The sequence below is a fragment of the Bidens hawaiensis genome, unplaced genomic scaffold (genome assembly GCF_021521415.1).
Source record: "Bidens hawaiensis isolate Kalapana, Puna unplaced genomic scaffold, B.hawaiensis_p1.1 tig00011760_1, whole genome shotgun sequence".
NCBI classification, from domain to species: Eukaryota; Viridiplantae; Streptophyta; class Magnoliopsida; order Asterales; family Asteraceae; genus Bidens; species Bidens hawaiensis.
The window spans coordinates 15,204-36,483 of record NW_027491931.1 but is presented as its reverse complement, the minus strand read 5'-3'; the positions used below and the strand labels follow the sequence as shown (position 1 = coordinate 36,483).

At 34.1% G+C, this 21,280-nt stretch overlaps 1 protein-coding gene across 5 annotated transcripts; it reads right to left on the bottom strand.

Moving 5' to 3' along the window:
• Window positions 1-4,394: 4,394 nt before the first annotated feature.
• On the bottom strand, window positions 4,395-6,598 carry LOC143538892 (uncharacterized). 5 transcript variants are annotated; one of them, XR_013136329.1, is made up of 5 exons: window positions 5,812-6,598; window positions 5,581-5,721; window positions 5,159-5,501; window positions 4,987-5,082; window positions 4,395-4,909 (listed from the first exon to the last, which is right to left on the bottom strand). XR_013136329.1 is itself a non-coding variant. In XM_077032336.1 (4 exons), exons 1-3 carry the CDS (start codon window positions 5,989-5,991, stop codon window positions 5,397-5,399), a joined length of 426 nt encoding a protein of 141 aa, XP_076888451.1. In that variant the 5' UTR covers window positions 5,992-6,598; the 3' UTR covers window positions 4,395-5,308; window positions 5,394-5,396. The 5 variants fall into 5 exon arrangements, 2 of the variants coding, with proteins under 2 accessions (XP_076888451.1, XP_076888450.1); XR_013136328.1 differs by having other exon boundaries at window positions 4,987-5,501; XR_013136330.1 differs by having other exon boundaries at window positions 4,395-4,846; window positions 4,987-5,501.
• Window positions 6,599-21,280: the final 14,682 nt, after the last annotated feature.

The window sequence follows — 21,280 nt, the reverse complement described above, 5'->3', positions numbered from 1 at the left end:
CACTTTATTACAAACGATAGGTACACTTGCCTTTCGTGTGTGGTTTAGTTGTAGGTGAAAACCTATTTTAAAACCCGATTTGTGTGGAACTTTTATTAACATTATATATATATATATATATATATATATATATATATATATATATATATATATTCACACACGTCAATTATGACGAATGAATAACGAATGATACTTGGTGAATTTGAATAGAATGTGATTTTCACTAAGTTTTAGTGAAAATTTATAAGTTTAAAAGTATAAAATGGATCCTAATGTTCGGTTTTTACAGAAATGGCTGCAGAAGAGAATATTGAGGCTTCGGCTCAGGAGCAATCCGTGGTACAAGTACAGGAGGAACCTCAACCAGTTGAGGAGGTTCAAGTTGCTAAACTTTCATACGACAAGAAGCATAACATCTATGCTTTCTTGGTCGATAATTTCTTCGGGCGAGCAATGTTCAGAGACATGATTGCATTTCTTAGATGCTTGAGGATTCACTACGCTATTTCAGCTAACACTCTTATATACTTTATCGTTATCCGTCCATTATGGGATTCCGCTAAGTATAATGATTCCGAGAAGCAAATCGAAGTTTGAGATTCAGAACAAGAAGATCGTTATTGATGTGGATGTGATACGCAAGGTACTACAGTTTCCTAATACTATAGATGACGTTGCGAGTTTGATAAAGAGCTGATCAAGGGATTGTTCAAGAGGTTGAAGTACAAATGTGAATTGGACAAGTCGCAGTACAACAAAGCCTTTATGTGCGAGCATTATAAGTACCTACTCCATGTACTTATACATTGTCTCAGTGGCAGAAAAGGAGGATTTGAAGAATGTCGGATTATGTTACAATCCGCATTTGTGGCTTTGGTGCTCAACAAGCCATTCAACTTTTCTGAACTTGTCTTTTACCATCTTAAGGAGAATTGCACTACCCGTCATCGAAATAACAAGTTCCTCGAGGTTCTTGCAATTAATTATTGATCATTTGAAGCCTAATTTGATAGGAGATCCGGAGTTGATGGACGACGTATAGTGTTGGAACACATGACAAAAGAAATGATGAAGCATTTGAGAATGTATCGTGGTCAGACACTGGAGAAAAGGCCCAAGTATAAGAGTTTGATAGGTCACATTGCGAGACCTGATTATGTATGCCCATAGGATGATTGTTGGATCCACGATGACTCGGATTCGGAATGTGAAGACGGAGCAGGTGAGAACGATGGAGGTGAGGGTGGTGATGGTGGTAATGGAGGTGATGGTGGTGAAGCAGCATGTGCAGACGCTGCTTAACATAAACGTAAAGGAAAGGCAAAGGTTTTTGATAAGCCTGAAAGACGAGAACCCGTAGGGGTGTAGGTGTCGAGATTGGTGAGTTTATACCGAGGTCTACTGCACCACAACAAGCACCGGTGGCTACTACTCCTGTTAGTAACCCCGGTAGTTACTTTATCGAAGACGGTGTCGTCTGATCCGAGGTTCGCATCTATTCCACAACCTGTGCTATCACCGATGCCGACACCTCAACTTGATACTTCTGCTACAAGTCCTACTCCGTTGCCGATGGCTATACAACCTACAGACTTTTCGTTCGTGTCATTCAACCGTCGAGCGGGACTGATGCAGCTGACTCCCCCGTCCTTTCATAATATGCCACTTCAACAACAAATGTTCCTGTTGTTGAATTTGGCACATTTACATGAAAATCAGATGGCCGCTGATTGAAAATTCCAAGAACAAATGCGTTTGGATCAGCGGAAGATGGTGAGTCATATCTCCTACTACCAGCGTGAAAACCGTGAATTGTGAGCGTTAGTTACTGCTCAAGGGGAGAAGATTAAACATCAAGATGAGATCATCCTTCAGCTAACTTACAAAGAAGACATGCTAAGGAAGTTGAAAGGAAATGATGATGATAAAGACCCCGAAGCAGGAGCTAGTGGTGGTGAGCAGCAACCAAAGACTGGTATGTTTGTTGGTTCTACTAGTGCTGAAGGTTCTGACATGCAATTAGTTGTTTTCACTGATACTACTAATTTGCAGCCGATTGAGTCTGTAAAGGCCAATACGGTATTATTTATGGGTAACACGAAGGGTGTTGTTATGAGCATGGTTAATGCGGACGAGATCAAGGGAGGCGAGTTTGTGGATTGTTCATTGTGAAGAGAATAAATCGCTTTGTTGCTCGGGTTGAATGATGAAGAATTAGATAAGTTGGAGAATGAGGAGGATGTAGAGGTTATTGATGATGATGATGTTCGTTTTGATACGAGTATTTCGTCTGGGAATACGTCGTTTAATTGTGAAAAAGTGGAGGTTGAGGATGTGACAGCCGAGGAATACCCTGATCTGTATACACGTTCGAATACAGATGAAAGTGTTCCATTCTTTACGACTGAACATGTTAAAACGGTTGAAGAGCATCTGGGAAAGAAGAAAAAGAATGGTAAAATAAATGAAGTTGGATCGGGTTCGAAGGATTTAGTGGATAATGTATCTGAGGGAATGTTTGAACACAATAAGGCTCATTTCTCAAAGCTTATTGATGTTCTAAGGTATGCTGAGCAAGAGGACGACAAGCCGATGAAAGCTCGTTCCACTGCTCAACAAATGACTTTGTTTAAAGCTTCAAAGAAGGTAAAAGGTGACAAAGTCTCGTGTCTTTATAATTCGGAGCTGAAGGTTTGTATTATTAAGTGGGAACACGGCGTTCAATATTATCAACATATTGCCGAAGTTCTTACTTTGCCAATATGGGACGTGCGTATATTGGCCAACAGAGCGTTCGTTAATCGTGGTGGAAGCCAGATGGCGGATTCGTTCTACTGGCATTTATTGTATGAGGTAATTTATAGATTTAAATTGTTCAAGCCTCAGGTTCCAACTCGCAAGTATATAGACTAGATTGATCCGAGAACTGGTTGGAGAAAGCTCGTGCTTAAGGTTAAACCGCTGCATACATTGAACCAAGTTCCTGTTAAGACTTTTCTCCAAAGTCTTTACAAGAAACTTAATCGGTGGTATCACGACAACCGTACGGTGAGGCCGTCATTGTGCTTGGATCAGGATTAAAGACGGAGTTTACACACGTAATCGACCCGATGCGGTTAGTTAATTTATCTAAGTCTGATAACGATGCGTAATTCAACAATCAGATCAGGTGGGCCGAGATGAAAGATTATGATCTCGCTATGCAATTTCAGCGTGTGATACGTGTTTGTCATGCGTTCGGCATTCATAGCTGTGCCGATTGGAAGACTAAGAGATTCAAATGACCAAGACAAAGCTCGAGAGGAGGGGGAGTTTTTTAGTACACGTCTTGGTCATCTCGGTCTTTGTTTATTAATGTATTTGGTCTTACTAATGTAAATGGCATCTTGGAAAATGTATTAATATACATTCGTTAATGTAAGTGTGCCATTCGTTATGTAATGTATAACGCATGAGCACATAAGTCTTTATTAGTCTATTCGTTAAGTATGTTTAATGAATGAGGGACAACGAATGAGTCATTCGTTGTATTTAATGTATAGAATAGGGAATGATGACGAATTGTGCCCATTCGTTATGTGATGTATAACGAATGATGACGTAATTGAAGTTGTACCTAATCAATTGATCATATAAAGTGACTAGATCCTTAACGTAGTCATATCGATTGTTAACGTAATTGTACGGAAGTGGTTTCTCAACTTTTTACACAATTTCGGTCTCTTGGCATACAAAATGCATAGATCTAGCTAATCTTTATCTCGGAACGACTTCAAACTTCAATTATACACATTGTGTAACCGACCACATAACTAACAAAAATATACAACATTTGAGAGTTAAAAGAGTACCTTCTCCAATGGATGAACATGTCTTCATTGGAGAGATGAATCTATGATTAAATCCTTGAATATGAGAGGTATTTAATAATAGAAAAGAAGGTACACAACATGCAAACAGTGAGTGTACTGTTTTGCCAATTAGGATATCATTTTCATGTATGGTTCACCACTACAAAAACAGCCATAAGATGCGATGATTTTGGTCAAAAGGTGCGGTTCTAGGACCGCACCAAATAGTATCGAATCTTTTAATAATAGGAACCACATCTTTTAGAAAACCGCATCATCTAACCTGCATAGTTATAACCGCACCTTTTACATCCTGAACTGAATAACCAAACCGCATCTTTTAACATATGATTTAACCGCACCTTTTAGCTTCAATTCTTTTTCTTTTAATTAGCGGAAACAATATATATACAAAACCAAATTTTATATATATATAGCTGCAAATCTTCAAATATACATCTACATACACATATTATTTTATAGATGCAAAACCTAATAATAGATGCAAAACCAAATAGTATATTTAAAAAAAAGGTTTCAAAATATCCAAAAATCATGTTTCAAAGCACCACAAATGCAATCCACATACAAAAATCATGTTTCAAATATTCAGTTCACAAACTCTAACTTTCATCCTTGCAACCCAAGAGACACGACTTCAATCTTCATACTTGCAATGTAATCCGAATCCAAAGTCTTCATACTTGCCTAACAAAACAACATATTCAAAGTCTTTATAATAAAGTCACCTAAAATATAAAGTATTCAGTTCACGAAAAAGAGAAATTTCGTCATTAAAAAACCAGTGCCATTTAAAACCCGAACAACACAAGTCAAAAGTTAATCAAACTTAAACCCTACTGCATACTAATATATAAGCGAGTTTGTACGTGACGCGTTAAATATAAATGAACATAAAATGGTAGAATTTGGTTCCTTAAGACGCTTTAGAGAGTTGTTCATGCCCAGCCCTCCAACAATCAAACTCCAAATACCTTAGGAATCCACTGAGCCATTAATTCTACGACCATAGACTCGATGTTCTTATGAGAAGTAATCTAAATAAATAAACAAGGTATCTAAATGTATACATATAAATAGAAAAGTTGATATTTTAAATATGTAAAACGCTTACCTTTTCAATAAAATCATGTTGAATGGTCTCAACAAACTCCCACATATGTTTAATAACCATAAAACCACATTCACATGCTTCTTTTTGTTGGTTGATCTGCAATTATAGTTCACAATTAATTATTTTAAACACTTGAAAATAAATAAAGTTGATAAAAGAGTAGAGAACATACATTCACCACTACCCAAGTAAATTTCTCCCGAAAGCATTATCAATGAGACCCGATATGGTGTAACTCTCCTTACGTTTTCCCCTTTTTAAAGAATCAACAATATAGGCGGTTGAGATGCCCGGTTCAAATATTAAAAGCGTCCAATGAACACTAAAAAGAAGACATTATAGAACAGTTAAATATGTATGTATATGATTATATATATGTTTATGTACCGTGAAAAAGTAAATGTTACCCTTCAATATATGGTGCAAGAAAATATCTTTTGTTTCCATGATATTTGAATATTTCTCGCCATGTTGTCGGCGTGGACGTGTGATGAGTCACGATGCACCTCATCAACCTAAAATTATAAACAAATTGTTATACTATGAACAAATCAAACTAAATTAAAAAATAATTATTATAGTAAATGAGTCGACCTTTTGTGGACGATAACTTGAAGTGTCTGTGGTGTCATCGTCATGCATTTGTGGCGATATATTTGCACGGCCTTGTGACCCGCGACTTGAGTCCACTCTTGGGGCACTAAGTGACTTGCTAGGTGGCCCTTGGTTCACAAGCTACAATTTTACAAAAAAATAACAAAAAAAAATATTCTAGTAATTAGTACTGTATTTATATACTAAAATATATTTTAATATAAAATATACCCTTATCGCATCTCTTGGCCATTGAACGATCTCGTCAACCATGTGTTCAACTCGTTCAAGTTCACTCGTCATTGTCACACTGTAGACTTTCAATTTCTTAAATTCATTAATGACATCATCCACCAAAACCTTGACACAACCCTCCATTACTGTATCAGTGCTCGGCCACGGCCAAACCATACCATCAGCCACCTTCTCTAGTGAATCACCTACTTTTAGTAACAACTCACAACTGGTGAGGCTTGAAAAATCATTCAGAATTTTAGTAACAACTCACAGCTAGTAACAACTCACGCACTTTTGGCAAACCATTCAACCTTTTTAATATATATAACATTTTATTTTAGCAAATTATAAATATATATTACCTTAATAGGTGGATAGTCAACTCGTATATCAGGTCTAGCATCTACCTCGGGTACCAACACTTTATCATGATTCACGCTCTTAAACAATCCCCTATGAACTTTCATGAGCAAAAACAATATTTACAAGACAATATTAGTGTTCAACTTTATTTTCAAGAGCAATATATAAACTTACTAGAGTGGAGTACGGCTGGTGAGGCTGCGGAGGACGACCGGTGAAGGCTGTTAGGGTGGAGTACGGCTGGTGTGGGCGGAGGACGGCGGTGAGGGCTGAGGACGGGCAGAGATGGCGGAGGACTGAGGGTTACGGTTGAGGACGGCATGTGAAAGAGGAGGACAGCAAGTTAAGGCTGAATACGGCCGGCGACGGTGAAGCTTGGTAGGGTTAATGGCAGTTCTGTAGAGAGAGTTATGTGGGTTGTGTGAAAATTACTTTGTTAATTGAAGTTATTATTTTTTTTGGGTGGGAAAGTAAAAAAAAATTTTGGAGGGAATAGGTAAAATTTTTAGGAGGGAATTCAGTAAGAAAAAGTTAATAGTGTAAACGAGTTTGGCTCGTCTAATATTACTGAAGCTTGAACTTTGGCTCTAATAGAAAGTTCAAATATTGAGCTCGGCTCAAATAAGTTAGACGACTTAATTAATTTGATACAAATTCGAATGAAGTTCATTTGTATTTGGAGTCAATAAACTTTAATCATAGAATTAATAAACTCATTACGATAAATAAAAGGTTTAAATGAAATAATACAAACAATCGACAATGTCTCATTAACATGCACAATCAAACACGCCATTTTTTATCTTCATCGTTCTTGTTTATTCTGCATAAAAAAATAATAAACTGTCTGTTATACTAAAAAATAAGAATAAATTATACTAATTAATTGATTATATCAAACCTCTATCAACGTAAACCCCATTGATGTCATCACGTAAGTTTGTGGTGTGCACAAAGTTATCGTAATTAACCGGTTCAGTGTCGACCGAAAATGGTGGAAGATCATCAAAGTGGTCGTATTCATCCTCGTTAACAACATTATCAACACCAAGAATGCGTCGTTTACCTTGCAGTACAATATGGTATCTTGTTTTTCTCGGGTCCTTGACATAGAAAACTTGTGACACATGTCTGGCCATAACGAATGGTTCAGATCTATAGCCGTGAGTTGCAAGGTCGACAAGTGTAAAACCATACTTGTCAAAGGAATTTGGAAACCATGATAGTCCAATTCCCAAATTCCTTCTATAACATCGTAATGAGAATCTTTGGCGATTTTTATCGAAACGAGCCGAGTTCAAGCTCGAGCGTCAAACTCGGGCTCGGCCATTTGCATCCCCTACACACACACACACACACATATATATATAGTGCATACAAATAATCATAAATATGTATATAGTTATACAGAGAACAAAATATATACAATCACATACACGGGACAGGATCAAACATAAAAGCTTTTTATATAACAAAAGGAACCAGTAAGTTTATGACACGTGACACTAATAAAGATGTAAAATATTTCTAAAATAGTTAATTGATTTTTTAATACCAAGGTTACCAAAAACAGGTTACTTTTTTTAGAAGCATTATCAAAAATATTTTATAAACTCATGATATTAGTGTTTGATAATCTAATATTGTTACTTATTTTAAAAATATTAAAAAACAAAACTGAATTAAAGGTTTTAAAATTTTATATATGACACACCAATTGAATAAAATAGCATTTAGAAACAAATATTCAAACACAAAATTAATTAAAACTCCATTCTTTAATAATACATATATATGCAAGTAATTAAAATAAGCCCAAGTAATCAAAAAGCAATCATAAATCATGCTTGAAATTTGAATTCATATATAAATTATCCATCAATTCATATTAGTTAATTTCAATAGATTGATTTTATCTAAAATTCAATGCAAACTTTGGTTCTTGATTTGTTGTGTCCATACATCTACACACATCTATGTAACACAATCCGTATTCTTCTGTACTCATCTTTATAAATAAGTTAATCCAAAAATGTGATATAAAAAGATTTTTTCAAATTTGTAAATTTTATATTTTAAAATTATTATTGTTCGTACTACGTATTTGATTTATCTTTTACCTTTAATTTTGTTGGTTTCTTTCTTTTAAATAATTAACCTTATTTATTTAACATTTGATAAATCTCGTGTATTACTCGGTTCTTAAGCTAGTAGAAATATATACATAAATTGGATGTGGCTCAATGGTAGATCACTCACTTTACTAGTGAGAGGTAGGGGGATCAAACCTCACTATCACCAATTTATATGGGAGATATAAGGGATGACTCTGGCTTGCTAGGGTTCGAGTCCTGATCTCACCCGGTTTTACCGGCTCCTCGCTGTCGTGCCATTAGGCGGGTGTGGGGGTCGGGTTTTATCCGGTGAATCCCTCAATAGGGTGGACCGCTAGGGGCTTCGTCCGTCCGGAATAGTGGCCGGCTCGGGCTACCTTTGGCCAATGGGGGCCACGTACGGAGTACCCGACGTTACTTAGTTGGTCGTTCAAAAAAAAGTACAAATATATACAAATTGTATATGGTGTAAGCTTGAGTATGAGCCTTAACATGAGCTCATTTAATAAACAAGACCAGGCTTAAGCTTCACCTTTTGAGCTCGAGCCGACTCGCGAGCCAAAATTAACAAGCCTATAATTTTTATAATATATCTATTTACCAACCATTAATTAATATCTAGTAAACGAGGCGACCCCGGAGAGAGATCTAGCTTTTCAAATAAAGATCTAAATGAGCCGAGCTCGAGCCTAGTCGAACTCGGGCTTGACTCTTTTGCACCTCTACACACACATATGTATATATATTATACACACGCAAATAGGCATAAATATTTATATACGCATACAAATTACAAAATATATGCACATACTTATAAACAAATCAACAGTAAATGCAATAAAATTTAGAATTTTCCATACCTTAATTAATTTGCTTGGTATTTGAATGATATATCTTGATCACTAGACAAATCGAACTTGATATCTGTATACATCAAAATAGATTTAACAATACATAAAGTATAAGTTAAAACTAAAAATATATCTTCATGTTAATGGTAGTTGAGTTACATACCAATTGGATGTTGTGAAGTTAATTGGAAGTAAATAAATAGAGAAGCTATAATATATAAGAGACTAGCTAGTTTAAAAATATAAGAGATTAATTAGTTTGAAAGTTGAATTTTAATTATCTGTTGGGAATTGGTTAATATCCAAGTGAACCGCATCTTTTTTCTAATCCACTATCAAAAGGTGCGGTTGTTGTTAGACCGCATCTTTTGTATCCGTGTGAACCGCACCTTATGTGATAATTTAGTTAAAAAACCGTTTTATGTTAGAAGGTGCGGTTGAATTGTTGAACCACATCTTTTGTGTTTTGCCTATCACATCTTATGCTTGTTTTTGTAGTAGTGGTTGTTGAACATGCAAATAATGAAGTGCCAAACTATTCTACAACAATTATTTACAATCATTGGAGATTATAAGGAAAGCGAATCGTCGTTTATTGTTGTAACGTTAATCGTCATTTAAAAAAGCTAGTTTCTATAATTTATTATTCGTTAGAGCCTAAGAGTCTTTCTTTCGGCTCGGCCGAAGTGGTAATGACTCTTATTTGAATTACAAATGGTTGGTTATCTTAGCATGTATTAAGTTTAAAATATTGAAATGAATTGATTATGAAAATGATATTTAAAATAAGAAATAAAATCAAAATTTACTTTCTAAGATTTAAAGTACAATATAATATTTTTTAAATATGTAATTGAGGTAGTGGTGCGGTGTTCCGCTCATAAGAGTGAGGTGACATGTATAAATTCTTGCAAATGTAAGGCTGAAATGTTTTTAAGGTAGAGGAAATTTGGTGTAAGAAAATGATCGTGGGAGCTAAACTAAATTTAGACATTAATTTTAAGCATTCTTTCTTCCTTAGATTAATATATAATTAATTAATTAATTATATTATCTTTGTGTTAAAGGCAATGTTGATTGTTTGGAGCATTGTTAGCATGTGGCCTATAAATACATGAGTGTATTTTTTAAATTATATGGTATGGTTATAAAATATGTATAGTGGATAAAGCTTTTATGAGGGCGTCACATTATCATATGGGCATTTTGGATTAAAGTGGCGTGGTGGACAAAGCTCTTCAAATCATTACCTAATTATTATTATTATTATTAAAACAAACAAATAAAGAAACCAATCACCTTCTACCTCTTATCCACCCTCCCCTTCCAGCACTTTGTGGGAAGCCCCCCCCCCCCCCCCACACACATCCAGACACCCCAAGGCGCCCTGAAAGTGGTGTTCTCGGTGCTTTGGGCGCGTTTTAGGTAGGGAAAATGCCCTACTACACATTGTCTAATGTTGTGTTACCGAGTTTATTTAACAAGAGAAAGAAAATGAAAGTTTTCATTTCCTTTTTATTCTTTTCCATTTCTTGTCCTTTCCCTCATTCCTTTCTTTTCCTTTTAGTTCTTTCTATTTTGGAAGGAAATAGACTTTATCACTTTTCTTTTTTATTTCCCCTACTTTCTTTTTCTTTCTTTCCTTTAATGAATCTTGGTAAAACAAAATAATGTTTCTTTCTTCAAAAAAGAAAAAAAAATTGTGAACACGCCAATCCTTTCTTTCCTTTCAATTCTTTTCCTCCCCCCCCCCCCCCTTTAATGAGACTCGAGAACACGAAGTAAGTGGTTGTGAGTTGAGAAAAGAGAAAATTTTATATGTGAAAATTTAATTTGAAGTTCAACAGTTTTGGGGTAGGATCCGCGCAATGCGGCGGGGTATGCACGTAAACATGACATCGAATGCGTAACCGGTGTTACCGTTTCTGTATGTGTGTGACTTCACAATTGTATTCGCGTAACCCGAATATAGTATGCTTGTATTGCGGCATTGGAATCTTAACCGGTGTTAGTAAGCACGTCATGCAACGACTGTATGCACGCCATCTTGTGTCGGTGCGCACGTAACGCTACATTGAACTCGTCATAACCATTAACCCGTTCCGCTTGACGTTGTTCTAACTCGAAATTCGTTGATGAATTGACCCCTTTCAACGCAAAGCAAATTAACCTTTTTTGTATCGACTCATTCCAAACTTAACCTTTTAGACCCATGACCCGAACGGCCGAACCCACCCGATTCGTTTGCCAGTCTTTAATGGTAATCACATATCATGTTCAGTTTTTAAAATGAAAAGTTAACAATACCATACTCAAATTAACGAGAATAAAATACTTTATAAACTCATGGTATATTTTTTAAAAAAAATTTTAGCGTGTGAAAAATTATAAGCGTTTAAACATCGTCAGGGTAGTTTCCTAGTTGGTTTAAAATAGGGGTATATGTGTAACTATATATAAATTAACAAAATGTGATTAAAGTTAAAGAACCAAACTTATAATTATTTTTTAATAAATTAAAAGTCAATGTAACATGATTTTGTTTTTGCTAAAAGACAAAATTGTCAAAAAAACAAAATTGCCTTTAAAATGTCTTAATCTTATGCATTATAGTGTGTATTAAAAACAACAAGTTTGATACCTTTTAAAAGTTACGAGGCCCATCACTCATACTTTATATATAGTATAGATATAAGTTTTGAAGTAACCGGCCAAATATTGTTTGGTTGTTCATTACATGACGTAAAATAAATAGTAGTAGTCACAAGTGTGTTTGAAAAGTTTATATATCTCTAAAATGCATGTGTGTGTGTACGTTTTAACATTATAGTTGCTCTTGATTGAAACTTGTCAAATGAACCGACTCAACCCAAAACTTCTAACGTCTAGTTGATAAATCCGATCAATGAAAATAGGTTTTGGGTATGATTATTTCGGGTTCTGGGTATGGTTAGGTATTTGACCGGGTTTGTCGGGTTTTTTTCAAAATTTTGAGTAGGGTTTGCTCGTGTTTGACCGGGTATTGATGAAACTGCTTCTAGCGAGTTCAGGTCGGGTACAATTTTTCAATGGAACCGAAACTCGTACCAACGGGTTTGGGGAGGGTTGTTCCAGGTAGGGTCCGGAACCGATTTATTTTTCTCCACATGTACAAATTATAATGGCTAATATTATTAAGTGACACTTTTAGGGTTGTTCACGAGCCGAGCCGAACGAGCGAAGGTTTGATCGTTGCTTGGCTCGTTTACAACCAAACCAAACGGCTGAAATTTGAACTGAGGGAAAATCGAAACGAGCCAAAATCGAATCGAGCATTTTTCTAGCTTTATGTATTGTTTTTTCACTTTATAATTTTCAATAAGAAACGAATTTGAATGTTGTAAATAATATATTTTATAAATACATTAGTAGTTTTTAGACAAACGTGTAATAGATTGTAAGTGTTTATTAAAAATAAGTTTAAAATGAGATATAATGATCATGTAAACGAATTTCTAGTATTCTAAAACCTTAAAGCGGACAAATAAAACTATAAAATTGACGGAATAGGAAAATTTTTAAGGGGTTTAAAAAATTGTAAGCTTATATTTATATGTTTACCATATATCCTCTTCCTAAGCTCCCTTATTACATATTTACCCAACCCTTACAAATCAATTACATATTTCTCCTTCCTAAACCACATATATTACAAATCTCCCCATTTCATTAAAATTAACTAATTAAATGACTATTTTACCCTTAAATAACTATTTACATGTATCTCATTTCTAAAAACATCAATTACATATATCCTCAAATTCATTTCAAACCAAGCAGGTGTTAAGACGAACATATCGAACACTAATAAATCCGATTGGCATCGAACTTTTTAATAAATAATCAATATAAAAAAGTTTTGGATTTAAAACTTTTTTATCAACAAAAACAACTCCAGTATAATCAAAGTGTACATGAGTATACTACCACTACACAAACAAAAAGTTATTTTAACAAATTATACAACAGCCTTGTTAATTGTAAAGTCTGGTTCCTCGGCTTTTCCTATTAGTTTAGGACTGTTAACTGTAAAGTCCGGTTTCGGTTTTTGGTTCGGTTGGAAACGTGCAGGGGTGTAAACGAGCCGATCCCGAGTTCAGCTTGTTTTGACTTATCAGAGAATGAACTCAACTAGTTTCGAGCTCTTTTCTAAAGCTCGAGCTCAGTTAGTTAACCGTTTTTTCAAACTCGAGCTTGTTTAGTTAACGTGAGCTCGGCTCATTTATTATTTAATAATTGTTTTTATACTTTGAGAAAAACCGTAAATGAGCCTTAGCTCGTCTTGAGCTCGTTTGCAGTATCTTAAGCGATTGGCTCGAGCTATGCTAAACAATGTGAAATTGATGCATGAAAGTTTAAAAGCCTTAAAATTTAAAAATACACAACGCTCGTCATGTTGATCAATTCCTCATGGTGATAATGGAAAACATGAATAATATGATAAACCTATAATTATATGTGTACCTGTTATAGCATGGAGAGTACTAACCGCATCGGAGAAGGATGTAGACGACATAGTTGTCAGGTTGATCGAGTTCCCCTTTAGGATGTATAGTTAAGGATGGTGTTAGGGTTCTTGAGAGGAACCCGGTTTAGGAGAGAGGAGGCACACAAATTGTTATGTGTATGTAATTAGGTTATGATGTTAATATTTATCTCTCTATATATACACCCAAGGGGAAACCCTTTATTAGTTAATTATAGGTAATATGGCTCATCAACAATTACCAAACTAATATATAATAAGGTATAGTTAATATTTTGATCTATTATAATATAAATGATTATAATGGCCATGTATATATATATATAATTATATATTTAGTCTTACATTCTCCCACTTGGTCGAGTAATCATTTATTATGAGTATTAGATAAGCCTGATCAGGAGTTAACACTCATTTTAGCTTTAAACTTGAACTGGAGCAGAGAAATACAGTCATTGAATTGAACATCAGCTCAAGACCCCCATTAATCATACTACAGTCCTTATTTAAAACCTAAGTAGTTATGATCAAAATTTTCAACTAAGCCCTTCAAACGTTTGATTTGTATAATAATTTGTCTATATGTCATTATGCATGCAGAACATATTAAGAAACATACAAAATCAAAACTGATGAGGAAATTTAATATTTAATCATTCATACTACGATATGCAGTTGTACGCGGTCATTAATAAACCCCTCATGATTATAAGCGCTTTAATAATACTTATGGGTAATAGACCTTTAGTTATAGGATCCTTAAGCATATCATGAATGTATTCGATATGAAAATTTAGATTCCTCAATTCGTTCATAAACGAATAATCAATTTCATATTAAAATTTAATGCACCACCTCTCAAACTGTTACTGTTTGAGAAAACATGATAGCTGACTTTATCACAATTAGTCTTCAATATATAATTCATCTGGAGTTTAATATAACTTATGAGTCCACTAATAAATATTCAACAACATTTATTGACAACAACGTTGTAATTAATCAACACATTATGTCGTTATGACTTAGGTTGTTGTTATCAGTACATTATGACTCCTCCATGAGATAGATTTATCTACTGACATAATAATATATCCCTAAAAATAAATTTTCTTATCACTGAATATGACAAAGCTTAGAGTAATCTACCGGTTTGAATTCTCACTTCTTCTTTTAAATTATAGTCTTTCGTTTCATTTAAAGATATTTTAATACTCTTTTAGATGTTTCACATTAATCTAGAAATATCTAGTGTGTTGCAGTTTTGAGTAATATCTGAACGAGTATAGACTTGAACCTATATAAGGTTTCTACTTAATGAAGCATAAGGTAATAATCTCAATGATCCTATTATCCTCTAAATAGAGCAATATTGTTTGTTACATGTGTAAGGACCCATTTAAGATAAAACTTATAGAACAAAACTAACGTCCATTTGGGTCCATCTCAGAATATTATGATATCTATTATGTAAGGGATATCTCTGAGATCTATCACATCGAAGTATGTACGAACAATGCTTTGACTTTTGTAACATATACTTGTCAGAAGAATGTTATCTATATAAGGACAAGTTTGTTTTTAGTTGCTCCCACTCATCTTGAGGTAGGTACATTAATCCACTTGGTTTTTGATGAAAATAATTGTATACATATTTCATCAAATTTTGATGTTTGCATTAACCCATATATGGATTTTATTGACTTATAGACTAAATGTTCATTAACCTTCAGTTTATAACATTTAGGTTGTTTTATGAGCATCTAGATATGTAAGTCAGTTATTAGGGAAAGTTGTTTTAATGTTATTCTAACGTAGCTCTTAACTATTATAAGCTACTTGAACAGTGATGATCCTCAAAGAAATGTTTTATAATATAGGTTATAAGATTCTTTGATGATTTATTCCCTTTTGAATCTAACCTTTAATAATCAATTATGCTTCTTAGTGTCTTAACGTTTGTGTTAGAATTTAGTTTAGTTATGAACACCGTTAGGTGATTCAACCAAATCTCAAAGCGTTAACGACTTATGGAGTCAATTATGATTGATGTAATGGTTTAATTATAAGGGGTATGATCATTAACTTTTCCAACATCCAATTAAACTTTAGTTAGGGAGGTTACATAAGCATCAAATTTAGTAGGTTTTAAAACCTAGATGGCCTCCTAAGTTGATTATTGGGTAATTTTAAAAGTCTCAGTTTTATGGATTAGCTCTTAGTTAGGTTGCTATCATTTTCAGGATTCTAAGTGTGTAAGATTTAGCGCAGTATGGTGTATGTAAGGCCCCGTTACCGGTAGCCCTATTTTCGTGTTGGATTTACTCATAAACACAGTTCTAAATATCAGAGTTAATTAAAACATTTACGCGGAATATAAAACTTTCATAAAACATTACATAATTCATAACTTGTCTCAAAACATCCTTTGTCTTTCAACATTAAAGCATTAAAATTAAAACATCATAAGTCTTCAGATGCCAGACTCTTATTCAGTGCCACGTGTCTCCTCAAGCGAGCTGCCTCATCCTACTCACCTGCGTGCATACTAAAAGTCAGCTACGCTGAGTGAGTTCTAGTTAATCACATAATCATACAATACATTCTTACATTTCATACTTAACCTCTTAACTTTCTTTCATACACACCTAAGTGCTTTTACTTTTATTTTTACCTTCATACTTTCTTTACATACATAATCATACGTTTTAAAGAGCCTTTCGCCCTATAACCTCACAGATATTATAAGGGTCTGGTCCCTAGTTTTCGAATATTAGAAGGGTTCGATTCCCTAACATCACAGATATTATAAGGGTCTGGTCCCTAACATCACAGATATTATAAGGGTCTGGTCCCTAGTTTTCGAATATTAGTAGGGTTCGATTCCCTAACATCACAGATATTATAAGGGTCTGGTCCCTAACATCACAGATATTATAAGGGTCTGGTCCCTAGTTTTCGAATATTAGTAGGGTTCGATTCCCTCTTTGTTACCATACAACCATACATCATACCTCGAGTATTATTAGGGCTCGGTACCCTCCTTCCTCGAATATTAGTAGGGTTCGGTTCCCTAGTTCTCGAATATTAGTAGGGTTCGATTCCCTCTTCGTTACCATACAACCATACATCATACCTCGAGTATTATTAGGGCTCGGTACCCTCCTTCCTCGAATATTAGTAGGGTTCGATTCCCTAGTTCTCGAATATTAGTAGGGTTCGATTCCCTCTTCGTTACCATACAACCATCCTTTCCTTCTTTTATTAACTTTATCACATTCATACACATAAGCATACATAACATACTTACCTTATACCTAGCGTTACAACCTGACAGTACGTGCAATATCCGAAGATCGTTCACGTACCATCAAGCAATCATTCATTCATATCACATATGGCATACATTTATCACTTTGGATAAATGTATTAATCAACACATCAAGTATGCACACAGCCCCGAAAACATAACAAGGAATGGGGCTAGAAACTCACCTGAACACGGTTACGTTCACCGTTAATCGTAATCCCTTTCTTCAGTTGTGCACGACTGACTGTATAACAAGTATACGTATCAAACAACTATCACTACTCATATCATCTTTCTAGTCTTAACTACTACCCACAACGAACGAGGGTCCGAGGGCAGCGCCCCTGGCAACGGGGTCTAGGGGCGGCAGCCCCTAGCAGGGTCCAAGGGGCAGAGCCCCTGGCTAGGGTCGAGCTGCCAGGTCAGCTTGGAAAAATTTTATTTACATTAACTGTCTTAACACATTTTTCATTAGGTTTTTTTTTTAATTTATTTTCTAATCGAACTTGGCTTTAGGCGAAGTTAAACCTTAGGCGAACTTAGCTTTAGGCGAAGTTAAACCTTAGGCGAACTTAGCCTTAGGAGAAGTTAAACCTTAGGCGAACTTAGATTTAGGCAAAGTTGTCATCAGGCGAACTTGGCTTTAGGCGAAGTTAAGCCTCAGGCGAACTTAGCTCTAGGCGAAGTTGTCAATTAGGCGAACTTGGCCTCAGGAGAAGTTATCGCTTTAAAGGCGAAGTTATCGCTTTGAAGGCGAAGTTGCCCAGTTGCAGGCGAAGTTGCCCAGATCAGCCGCTGTTTTGGTTTTTATTGAGCATTTTGGCGATTTTAACACCCTTGTTAAGGTTCGACATCACCCACTACGCTTCCCGACCATTTTCGGTCGTATCTACACTATAAAACTTGGATCTTTAAACTTCAAGGATCAAGAATCATACCTTTCTGAGCTTGTTTGGATCTTGTTTAACTTGTTATCACAACTAATCGCTCTCTCTCTCGGATCTGGCTCGGTTCTTCCCTCGGACGGCGGCGGTGTAGGTGTGAGGTGTGTGTGCTTTGGAGTGTAAGAGAATATGGTGAAATGAAAGATATTTTAGAGTTTAGGGGATATTTATATCCCTTAAATCCCATGGACCTAAGGCCCATTCTCATTTAACCCATCTCAATTAATCCAAGTCCATGATCCGCTCCTTACTCGATATCCAATAATTAACGCGAAATCACTAAACATAACTTTATTTATTCAACATTAAAATTTTAGGATGTTACAGTGTACAAGAGGTGTAATTGGAGTAAAATTTAATATCTCTCTTCCCCCCGCCTCTTATACTTCTAACAAGTCATTATAAAGACTTTTACTGACCTTAGAAACCTTTAGGAAATTAGCATACTTAGGGTCAGTATTTAAAGACCAATAGATTCTAACAGAGAAACAAGTTAATAATATAAGTTGTTGCAGTTTCTCTTGGTGAGGATTAATTTAGTAAGAAATCTGAATTTGTCCACGTTTAAGCAACAATGAAACTTTTGTAAGAGTAGTAGTAAATTCTAAAGAGATAAGTTTTGATGGAATAGTGTTATGATGGAGCGGTGTCTTGTACAAGAGGTGTATTTGAGATAATATCAAGTTTTCACCCCCCCACCTCTTGCAAATCTTGTAAGTTATGATTGAGACACTTAAGGCTCCCACTGATCTTTAATATCTCTAAGAAAAATACAAGAAAAGTTTCAATGATGTACATGACATGGGAATCTGTCATATATATGTTAGACTTGATTTGATTCCGTTAACGTCCAGATGTCATAATAAACTTAAAGGACATATTTAGAAGAAATCGTATTAAGTATATATGAACGGATCTCTTTAAGACCGCGGATCATAGAATACTGATTATATACAAGTAAATAGCATTTTAAATTATAAAAGAATTATGTCTGAATATTCCATTTGAATAAGTTTCACGAATGTCAGTGAATATAACTTATGGTGGACCCATACTTATTTCTTAAGCCAAATAATGTTTAGGGAATCTAACACATGATTTAAATCACTAAGAATGAGATTATGAAAAATCACCCTCGTCAATAGTATCATAATTTCTCAAGAAATTTGGTTTTAATAGATGAATTTTATAGGTCTTATTTGTCTTTTGTTAAATTTTTATTTGCATGATAACAAAAGTTGTGAAAGTATATAATATCATCTAGTTCTATTTTATAAATGTTTCAATCTAGATATTGATAAAAAATAATATGAGAGTTTAAGGTGAGAGTGACTTTATGTTGGCTATGCAAACCTCATAACTGTCATATTGTAGCTTAAGTATGATACTAAATTCTAATTAATCTCCAGAATATTTAAGGTATCATAAAGCGTAATTAGAAGACAGTTTATCATGGCTATAATAATCTTAACATTTAAATTTTGTCACCAACACTCATGTTAGTTATTTGTTGATATCAGTAAAGAAACTCATAGAACTAGACTCAACCTATCATGTGTTAATTGGAATATTAGGATTAGCAGACTTAAATATCATTAATATACGACTACTATTTTAGCTAGATGTTCTTTTGAATTACGGATAGTCTTGTTGCTTATGCCTAATCTAATGACATATTTTTGCAATGAGACTTATCCTTAGAGAACTTAGAGTTGGAAGTAATACTTGTATTTTGTCTAAGAACCTTAGAATTATCCCCTTTTAGGTTTTAGTGGTAGTGAGTTGAATAACATCTTATTTCTAGTACCAGACATTTATTTTCGTGTACATATGTTGCTGATCAACACACTCATTTTCCTTTGGTACTTCTGAGTGTTATAGTTGATTCATAATGCACCAAATTGTACTATTGAAAATTTTAGTATGTGATGTACTATAAAATTGTACTTATTTTCATGTGCGAACCCTTAATTTTATGGGTCATGGAATTGTACATTATGATATATTCAGGAATACCATTTAACCTTATAGTTAGAATTTAGAAGGAATACATGCATCTTGCGAGTTATTTTGATTAGTCTTAGGAAAAACTTAATCAAGAATAACTCTAGTGATAACATTTATTTAAATAAGTTCTTGATTATCATTATCATAAGAGACATTATGATTGACTTGTCCCATTTATTATGCTCTAGTTTTTAATAGAATGATTGTTATTAGAAAGAGTAGTAGGATAATCATATCATATCTTAATGGATAATTGAAACTGAGAAGAGCTAAATATTATTGAAACTCTTTGTGATGTAAAACTTATATTATGCTTTAATATTAGAGTGGATGATTTGAATGAGATAGTTATTTATAGAAGAAAATTATAGTGAGTAATGTCATGGAATATTAAAATAATACAGATTAATATTTATGATCATTAGATTAATGAAGGATCATTAATGTGAGGATAATTATGTTTTATTGAAGATGTGATATGTCTATTATTAACATCAAACTAATAGACTATAATTAAAAGTTCTACTTAAACAAAAAATAAATCACCTTTGGGCAGAATTAAAATTTATTTAAGTATGTGTGCAAAACAATTGTATCACATCACCTTTGGGCAGAAGTGAGGCAATTATTTTAATTATGCACGGGCTAGTTTTGCTAGATAAAAATGTAACACATCACCTTTGGGCAGAAGTGAGACATTTGTATCATCTTAGGAAAAAACTAACAAAAGCTTTAGTTAGACTTGAATGATAGGGTAGATGTAACACATCACCTTTGGGCAGAAGTGATACATCAAAATTCACTCAAGTTAAGCTTTTTATGTTTTGTAAAAGGTTTTTAAGTTATAAGTATTTACAAAACATTTAATTAGTTAATAATAACCTGTTTAGATTAGAAAAGTTTTGGTTTTCGGTTTTATAATGAGTTCTCGATTCTAGTAATGAGTTATCGGTCAAATTATGAGTTCTCGGTTTTTTATCATGTTTTTGAGTTTTCATAAGTTTTCGGTTTTTAATGGGATCTCGGTTTTAATGAGATTTCGGTTTTGATGAAATCTCAGTTTGACCGAGATTTCGGTAAGTATTAAAATCCAAAAATTATTTAAGGTAATAATATTTTGGTTCAAATTGTTAGAGATTAATTTTATCTCCAAGATTTGTTTAATTTTGAAATTTATATTCCCAATAATTATTCAGATTTCAAAAAATATTTGGAGATGAGTTTTTCAATTATTTTAGGAAAAACACAATCATAATATAAATTTTAACCAAAATATGTATTATTTTCAAAAAACCCATGATGAACACGAAGAACATCACCAAAAAAACCATAAATTTTTAACAGGTTTT